General features: G+C 54.1%; 3 protein-coding genes across 3 annotated transcripts; 2 read left to right on the plus strand and 1 right to left on the minus strand.

The window, feature by feature from the left end:
• Positions 1–86: 86 nt before the first annotated feature.
• Positions 87–1,100, plus strand: GGS23DRAFT_119996 (uncharacterized protein). The gene is made up of 2 exons (XM_051511069.1): positions 87–204; positions 271–1,100. Coding segments are annotated over exons 1-2 (681 nt in total). The 5' UTR covers positions 87–202; the 3' UTR covers positions 950–1,100.
• Positions 1,101–1,132: 32 nt separating this feature from the next.
• Positions 1,133–4,744, plus strand: GGS23DRAFT_120053 (P-loop containing nucleoside triphosphate hydrolase protein). Its single transcript, XM_051511070.1, has 5 exons — positions 1,133–1,322; positions 1,452–1,548; positions 1,623–1,766; positions 1,858–4,412; positions 4,476–4,744. Exons 1-5 carry the CDS (start codon positions 1,251–1,253, stop codon positions 4,554–4,556), a joined length of 2,949 nt encoding a protein of 982 aa, XP_051370655.1. The 5' UTR covers positions 1,133–1,250; the 3' UTR covers positions 4,557–4,744.
• A 3,540-nt stretch (positions 4,745–8,284) lies between these two features.
• On the minus strand, positions 8,285–9,146 carry GGS23DRAFT_120369 (uncharacterized protein). Its single transcript, XM_051511073.1, has one exon. It carries the CDS (start codon positions 8,992–8,994, stop codon positions 8,386–8,388), a length of 609 nt encoding a protein of 202 aa, XP_051370656.1. The 5' UTR covers positions 8,995–9,146; the 3' UTR covers positions 8,285–8,385.
• Between the last annotated feature and the right edge of the window lie 328 nt (positions 9,147–9,474).

The following is a 9,474-nucleotide window of genomic DNA, read 5'->3' on the forward strand; positions in this document are numbered from 1 at the left end:
ATAAAAAACCAGTACCTAAGTAGCGGCAGAGTCTAGACGATTACCTAATATGGTGCTCTGGCCAATGGCGGAACTCCTAGGGACCAATCGTCACATTTGACGAGCTTCACAGCTTTACTCCTCTTCCTCGCCCGCGAAGAACATTAGACGGATTTGCCATGCTCGTTGCCATAGCCTAACCGCCTCGTCAAACTCTCACACCATGTAGGTAATGTTCCATCTCAGCCAGTGTCTTTCTTCTAGGTGCGGACACTGACAACATCGGCTCAGGGCCGAGCTCTCTCGGATTACGCAGGCTATAGCTCGATCGATGCCGCGGTTCGGACGCCCGATATCGCGATGGCCGTCGTGCCCTCCTACCATCGCGCCCGTATTCCCGGTTCTCCAAATAATGAGGCCGATGTCAACCACATTGCGTACCCACCACAGAAAACGAGTCGCGAACTCACCTCGTCCCACCAATTCCCCTTTACACCCTCGGGTGCAGTCTCGGTCGTACGCTTCCAACTTCGACTGGCTGAACCCTGGCCGGGATCCGCGCCCGGCTCAGGATAACCAGGAAACGATCAAAAAGCCAAACATGGCTGCATACGAAAACCCACTAGACGAAGATCCCGCCTTTGGGCCCGATTTCGACGTCACAGAGCTCGCTAAAACCCAAACAACGCCACAGCGTCAGGCTCTCGAGCGTCCCCCTTTGCGCCTCGTCGCACGAACCGGCCGCACCATCCATGTCCGTCAAAATGTCGATGTGGGCAGGTCACTCAAGCTGTTGGCTGTCCAAATAAATCAAAACAAGGTGCGCCAGGATTTTCAACAACAGAGATTCCACGAGCGACCGGGCTTAAAGCGAAAAAGACTCAAGAGTCAACGATGGCAGAAAAGGTTTAAGCGAGGATTTAAAGCAGCAATCAGCCGAGTCAAGGAACTGACCAAGCAAGGCTGGTAAGGACCCTCCAGGCCACCACGTCACAGTCCCGTTGTACATTATCTACCAGTTCCTTCGACGGTAGCTGCGAAGTTTCCTTCGTCGGAGACTCTTCTATGCATTTAAGAGGACAAGGGAATTCTGTCACCCCCTTTCAGCTGGGTGCGACGACTTAGAGGAGTTGATACATCAGCAAAATTACCGGTTAAAACAAAGGGGTGAATTCCTGTTATATACTGCCTCCTCGCCCCTAAAGTGATCGAAGTGACCCCTCTAGTATTTAAAATTATCTAATGCTCAATACCCGACGGCCCGTTCAAACATGTACTTAACCTTTGACTGGACATTGGAGCCCAAGAGCACATCAGCCTTTACAGGTCATGATAGTGGTCAGGTATGTCGATCCCAATCCAGAATGCCAACGCTGCCAAGGCCAATGTTTCGCTACAACATAATTCCAGCCTCGAGATAATATTATAGTATAGGAACAAGGCTTTGAGACTGATCGACTGCCTCGACGTAGGGTTCTATCCGTTCTCGAGAAATAGCAACCTTTACAGGGCCGACACCGGACTCCACGCCAGCACGGCCACTCATACAAGACTACAACAGAATCCGATGTAAGGTGCTCCGAGTTCCGTTTAACCTTTAGATCTTAAGTATGGAGTCCCTAACTGACGCTTAGTGGTCCTAGTTGGCATCTATGGCGGGGCAAACACAGTTGAGGGAAGAATCGACGGCTTTCGTCAGCAACTAGATGCCATACTAGGAATAGTTGACGAAGTTCTCGGCTGTCAGAGAAGCCTCCAAGGAGAGATAAGTCCAGCTACAAAGGAAGGTGAGGAGAGCTCGCACAGGAACACGACTCTCGACTCGCGGCCCTGACACCCCCGTGAGAGACCTGGTAGCTAACAGACCGAAACGAAAAGCCTACAAAGAACAGGGTAAACAGCGGAACCCCTTAGACAAGCACTGCGACCAAAATGTGGCCCGTGCAATTGAATATCGAAAGGACCCAGAAACGAATGTCTCGGGACATTGTAGCAAGCTAGAAGGAACAAGAGGAGAGGACAGGGGTTCTCTTCAGCGAGTGCGTGACGCCGAAAATGAAGCTGGCAATTCCCAGCTTGGAACGGACGAGAGAGAGTACAGCATTAAAGGGAAGTCAAAAAACTCGGATCTCCATGACGAATTAGACCCGGCAAGCACCGAGGGTCGTATTCTCAACAAACAGCTTCAATGTGACAATGTAGCTAAGCGCAGATATCCCACAGAATGTGGACCGACAGACGCGAAGGTTTCCGACAGGGTAGAATGCGTAAAACGAGAGATCGTGGACTCGTTTCACAGGGAACTCGAAGAAAGAGAAGCTTGGGAAAAGGACCATAGAATGAAAATTTGCGAGATCTCAAGACTACATACTCTTCTTGACAAGACCCAAACAGCAGCCCAGGAGATATCAGAAAGCCAACCGGGAACCACGAGGGAAATACCGGATCTCATGACTGGGCTATACGAATTCAAAAGGAAACTTTTCAAGGCTCTAAGTGCACATCTGGAGCAGCTGATTATCTGCTCCGAGAAACACCAGGGCGATTTTGAATACATGGTGAAGAAGCACCAGCAAGAGCTAGACCAGGCGAGCAGAAATGCTCAGGCTCTGTTCGATACCCACATCAAGCAATGTGAGAAGGGGTTCGAGGAACGTCGAGGAAAATGGGAGGCGAACGTAAGGATGCTCTACATACAACTACAGGAGACAAAGAAGATGCACCACGATGTTTCGGATGAACTGAGCTCCGAGAAGAAGCTACACGAAGAAGAGCTCCAGACTGGAACAAGCAGCAAAGATGCCAAAATTCAAGAACTCAGCCTACAGAACCAAGATGATAACCCCAATCTCAACATCAATCCCGAAGAATTGATCCGGTTATTCAAAAAGGAGGTCGAAAACATAAGAACCGTGAAGGAAAAGTCGAGCCAGTTGCGAAGAGTCCAAGACGGCCACGAGAAAAGATTCGCAGACATGCGCACGAGGCTCGAGGCCGAAATTGCGAGGCTACAGTGGAAACATGAAGAGGATCTAATAACCTACCTACGAGAGATAGAAACACTCGAGGTAGAAAATGCGAGACTGGCGGAAGACTTCGACGCGGATAAACGAGGTATACAAGGCCAAATGCGAGATATGCAGGTGGACTTCGAAGCGAAGCTTCAGGAGAAGCAGGCAGCAATCCAGACTCTCGAGGCGGAGGTCAGACATACGCAGGCAGCATTAGCTGCTGAAAAGTCCCTCTTTGAAACGAAACAGCAAGAGCTGGAGCGAGAGAAACACTCCTCGAATACAGCTCTAAGTAAAGCCTGGGATGCTAAGATAAATATGCTGTCGGACAGGCTTCTCGCAGAGGAGTCTAGACGACACCGACTCTTCGAAGAATTCCAAAAGTTGAGAGGCGCGATCCGAGTCGTATGCCGAATTCGGCCGGTCGATGAGGGCGAGTTACTCAACTACAAGGAAGAGCGGTCAGACTTCCATGATCTCCCGGCAAAACTCAAGTTCAAGGAATACGGAACGGAGATCCACGGCGGTCCGAAAGCCAGGTGGACGCCGACGCACGAGTTCGAGCGGGTCTTCCTGCCGTCGAATACGAACGCCGACGTGTTCGACGAGGTCGACCACTTCGTACAGGCTTTCCTCGACGGCAAGCGGGCCTGCGTCGTCTGCTACGGGCAGTCGGGGACAGGCAAGACGTACACGATGAGCCACCACGAAGAGCCCCCCCCGGGCCAAGGGGGCGGCGTAGCCGAGCACGCGACGGGCGACGGAATCATCCCCCGCGTGCGGACGCGGCTCTTTGCCGAGCTAGCACGGCTCGCGGCCCTCGGCCTCGACGCCGACGCCGCCGGGGCCTGCTACGAGATCTATAACGGCGAGCTGTGCCAGCTGAAGCCGGACGGCAGCAGCGAAAAGAAGCTCGTCTCAAAAACGGACCACACCCTCGTGAACCCGGACCCAACGCCACTACGAAACCCCGCCGACTTCGACGCGCTCGTCACGGCGGGGGCGGGCGCGCGCCATGTTGCTTACACCCCACTCAACGCCTCTTCATCACGATCGCACCTCATAATACGCCTTGAGATACGCGTCCGCGATGGCGGCGGCAAGCTGCGCGAGGGACTTCTCGACCTCGTCGACCTTGGGGGCGCGGAGCGCGCAGCGCAGGCGGGCACGATATCGAGAGGGAGCGCCGCGGCAGCGCGGCTCCACGAGGGCAAGCAAATCAACATGTCGCTGACGGAGCTTGAGCGCATCTTTGTCGCAATGGCAGCGGGCGATCGGGTCCCGGTGAGCGGCAACACGCTGGCGCAGCTCTTGGCGCGGTCGCTCTGTAGCCGTGAGTGCGCGACGCTCATGCTCGTCACGATCAGCCTCTTACGCAAGGACTGGCCGGCGACGAAGCATACACTAAGTTTCGCGGCAAAGGTGAGTCTACCGGGGGTTCCCGGGGGTAGCAGCAATAGCTAACTGGGGACTCTAACATCGCAGGCTCGGGCGGCGAAGCGGAGGTGGATGAAGGGGAGCGGGAACGCTAAGCCGGCAGTGGCAGAGGGACGGGGAAAGGGGTAGAGGGAGAGCGGTTGCGGCGCGGGGGTTGAGCCGGCGTTGCTTTCCTGCTAGGAAGCTGGAAGACAGATAGGCGCTTCGCTGTTCCGACTCTATGGTCTGTTCTAAGGGGTTATCTACCCAGGGCTAACTTACGGACGCGAGCCACCTGCTTACCGCTACAGCTATGCTTCTAGGCTACTTCACTCGCCCCCGAGGCGTACCCGGCGATCGCAGAACTCGCTTAACGGTAGTATACCTAGGTACATGTTACTGACCCGTCCGGCCCCCGCACGACGAACCCGGGAGAGGCGATCACCGAGAAGTGAGGAGCTGAACAAGTAGCCGACGGCCTCACCCTCCCCCTCACCCCCCCTCACCCCCCCCCTCCGCCCAGATATGGATACAGTCAACTCGGGAAGAGGACTTGAACGAAAACAGAATAATGCAGTTAGAGAATATAATGGTCATTCCGTGATAGTCATCTATTCGGTCTCCCACGAATGGTACGGGAGGCGTCCGAAGAAGTCCCGGGTGACTGGGACTAGCATCCTCTCAAGTACCGGATAGCTACATATAGCCAGTCGGTATATACAGGCCCGGTCCATATATACCGTCCTTCCCTCCCTCCACAGGGTTAGCCTTGTCTAGACCACTTGGCCTGGCCTGGACGCATGTAGCAGCGCCTCCCACAGGTCAAGGCTACGCCCCGGGGCAGGTATCCGGTTGGTTGGGAGCGTCCTGGCGCGGAAACAGGATTTTTTCTTAGTTTTTTCTTTCTGACTCTCTGGCTCGTCCCTTTTTCTTTTTCTTTTTCTCTTCCTCCTCCTCGGGCCAGAGAATCCTTGGTAGGTGGCCCCTCCTCTCCCCCTCCCCCGTCGATTCACGAGAGCGATTTTACGGGCTCGTGGGTGCGTAGGGAGAGAGATACGTGGAGCAGACAGTCTGAGCCGGTGAGCGATTTCCCAGTGAGCGCCCGATCTTCAGCGGGGCCCGGGAACCAACATCCACTCTGCGTGGACGTAACGTGGCCCTGTATGGAGGCTTGTCTGTCTCTACACGTACGTTTGCGCGTCCAGTTCCGAGCCCCCGAGCCCCCACCCCTCCCGACGCCTATCGCTCGATCCCCCGTGCGCATGTACATATGTGCGTGGGTATGGGCGGCGCTCGAGTGGCAAGCTGGGCCCTGGTCAAGCGGCCTCAACGGCTCCAGGCCTCCAGAGCAAGGGGGACCAGGTCGTACGCTGCGACATGTGATTGATCAGAGCAGGCTCTGCCGATGCTCTGCTCCCCCCGAGGAGCGGAGCTAGGTGCCGACGATGGTTGGGACGACGATGTGGATGATTGGGCGGTCCGTCGATCGTGTCTGCCGTCAGAAGAGGGGAAGGGGAAGGGCAAGGGGTGGGTGGGCAAATGGATCGATGATATGATCTCGATGCTGCCGGCGGCTGCTCCCATCGCCATCCTGGCTACCGTTACTCGCCGCGCGTTTTTGTGAGATGTACCTCGCGCCTCCTGATTAATGCGATATTGGTTACCCGTTCTCCCTTTCGCAGGGGCGTTTTCGAGACGCTCTCCAGCGCCTTCGAGAGGATCGTCGTAGACCTACCACAACCTTGAGGATGGCGGCGCCAAGCTGCCGTTGTCGAAGTATATATCGCCGCCTCGCGCCGTTTTCGTCGAGTGCCCTCGGGGGCTCCCGAGCTGAACTCCTTATTCCATGTGATCGGCGACGTTAAGGCATGTGCGTAGGGTATTCCCCTCCCTCCCTTGTAATCACAGTTTCGAACCCACAGATGCCCGTCTGGCAGGAATGTTTCGTGGCAGTGGCTGCACTTAGAATCAATGTGCCGACGTTATGTGACCCTGAGAGGACTAGGGGGGGGCTAGGGGGCCGGAGCCTTCTCAACCCCCCCCCTTCCCTTTCCCTGCTGCCGCTAGGAGCGCCTCTTATTTCCTCAGGTGTCATCCAACCTTGTCATGCCTCACATACAGATATACGAGATATGACGCGTTATGCTGTCCGGCTATTATTAGTGTTCCGAGTCCCATGGGTTGTTTCACCCCGTTCTCGAAGGAGAGAGGGCATTAGGATCACGGTGGCCTTGCGGTCTAGAACGGGACCTCGCGGGGCTGAACGTTAATGACAATAAAATTTATAAGCCGCTCGGGCAGATCACTTCACCTTGGATTTGGTGTATGACAGCCGTAGGAGACGAGACCCCCCTACGGACCCTAGGTGACGGTTGACGCGCTTCTGCATGGTCTCTGGGGTCCACCACGTCGACAATGCCCGGCCAATGCGTAGCATAGGTGCCTTAACCCCCTGGAAGACATATGGGTTAGTACGACACTGCTGCTCGCGGCAAGACGGCTGACGGCCCCTCCCAGTATGCATATGCCTAACCATGCTATGCGTTGTGGAGTGAAGAATTTCCGATAACGGTCATGGAGATACATATGAGTAGGCTGTATAGGGCCTTCCCTTCACAGCCTACCCAATGCCGTCATGTTTGCTTTTGAGGTGTGATACACCCTCTTTCGGGTTGGTTGTGTCGAGTTGGGCTGGCACTTTCGCCGCCACAGACCATCACAGGCCACTGTACGGCTCAGCCCAGGGACCTTCCTAGTTAGCTATGCGACTCCGTGCCTAGTACGGAGGGCGAGCATCGTATCATAACCTAGCCGTTTCCGTCGTGTGATATTGGCTCGGAATGCATTGCCATCGGAAGCGGCTGTTCCCTATCGGCAGCCTCGAAGCGAGCCAAGAGTGATGCGGACGTCCTCTGGGAATTTTTTTTTTTTTTGTTGTTGGTGATGCCGGGAGATCGAAGGATCTCTTGGGGACTAACATTCAGCTTACGGGCGTAGATGTCGGGCCCTTGTCGTCGTTCCGCGGGAATGGGGTCGAAACAGGAAGAAGTAAAAGTGCGTGGCCCAGGGCGCGCAATGCCGCTGAAAATGACAATCCATCTAAGAACATACATTTTCCCCGAGCCCTGGCGGGCGTGACCGTAATATCTCCCTGTATGCTGAGAGCAACGGGAACATGGCTTGGGAATTTACGGATACCGAACGCCTCGTGATTACGCTGATTTATCACATTCTGCTCAACCCATATAGAAAGATACAAGGTGCTATGCAAGGCTCACCCATGTCGCAATTCTAGGTTTCGAGGTGCTAGGGGGATTATTACAGACTGCAGACTCGTCTAGGCCAGTATATGGGCGTGAGGTAAGAACTATCCTTACCAAATGTCATGAAAGGAACAAAAAAAGGGAATAGATAATATCTCGCTGACAGTAAAATAGATTACTTATAGAGTACCTGTGTCCACGGGTTTTTCTTCTCCTTTTTCTTTTTTGTTCCTCCTTTTCTTTTTGTGACTACACTAGTTGAAAATGAATCTAGTGCCTCTCCCTTCTCTGGGGTTTGATGCTGTGTCTCTGCGTGGCCGACGGAGGCTTACCTCGATTCGTCAGTGTAGAATACCAGATTCCAAATCACAAATCAATAGTTCTTGCGGCTGATAGATATCGGGATACCAAACACAGGCAACCGGCCAGCAAAGTGAACCAGGGCTGCGGAATTGCGGTTAGTTAGGCCACAAAGGAGTCGAAGCAGACCCGTCAAGTGACCTCCTATAAGCATCTTATCGAGATGGAATGCTTGGTACTAGATTCAGCCCTTTGAGAAGAGTCGGCTGAATAGAGAGCAGGTCCTTTTTGGGAGCAAAGTAACTAAGTTAGGCAAGTCGGGCGTAGAGTATACAAACGAAGTAGACTTGGTTACGCAAGGGCAATGATACACTATGGCATATATCTCCCAGAATTGCACGATAACTACACTTTTTCTATGCGTATAGTCTATCGCTATCGGATGCATCGCGAGCCGTGGTATTCGAACGATTTACGGATCCGGCCCCAGCGTATCCAGCGCAATGCACGTCAACCGTGGTAGCGTAATAAGCCGTTCCATCCCATCCGGTTCCTTGGGCCTCGCTACCTACAATTCTAGGCTCTCTAGCCAGAACTTGTTCGAAAGTCTGGTTCTCGGGACTGCTTGGCATAACACTAACGAAAATAGAAATCGAGTCACTTTGGACGTATATCATGTATGATCGAGTACAGCGTCGCGGGAGAAGGCGATCGTAATATGACTGAGATAGCGCAGGAGGTGGGTTGTCGACTTGACGGACACGAAAACCAACGAGAGGCCCTAGAAGGAAACGAGAGGGGGGGTAAAAGTCGTTAGCAAATGCTGGACTGCACGCCCGAACGAAGCGTGACGGTAGGAAGACAAGAAGAGAAAACCTGCACCTGGATCCGCGAGAGAGGGCTTTAGACTGGGTTAGTTGCGTGATGTTTTCCGCGGAGCCCGAACCGGTTTGAAAGCAGCAGTTGGATGGTGGCGAGGAAGTGTGAAGCCATCGAGAGCAGATATCGAAATTAGCACGTACCATTACATTTCGGCGGATGGTGGATGGGATTTCAGAAATTGGATGATAGCGGTGCGTGGTGAAAGAATCATGCCATTTGGGCTGCGAGACCAGCTCCTAACATAATAATATCAAGGAACCCCCCCCTCCTCTCCCTCAGGCGCTTTTCTTGTCCGTGCTGTGTGTACATCGGGCAGCATCTACAATATTAGCGAGCCGTGTCGTGTCGACCCCATAGTTCGTTTTGGCTTGGTCCGCCCAAAAACTCGCTTACACCCGCGGCGCGCTCTCTAGTGCAATGCGAAATACGGCCGCGTCTTGGCGAGGATGGAATTAATCGCATGTTTCTCCTCGCCTTGGGGAGGGCCTAAACACAAACCCGTAGACGCATGGAGAGAGGGTCCCGTCGAGTCGTGTATGGATGGTGCGCAAGGCAGCCTATCCATGCGCGTTGCCGTGCCCTGCGTACATGAAGACCACGCACCGTCCGCCCGCCTATCCGCC

This window comes from Durotheca rogersii (genome assembly GCF_024521655.1).
Source record: "Durotheca rogersii strain YMJ 92031201 chromosome Unknown GGS23scaffold_15, whole genome shotgun sequence".
NCBI lineage: Eukaryota > Fungi > Ascomycota > Sordariomycetes > Xylariales > Xylariaceae > Durotheca > Durotheca rogersii.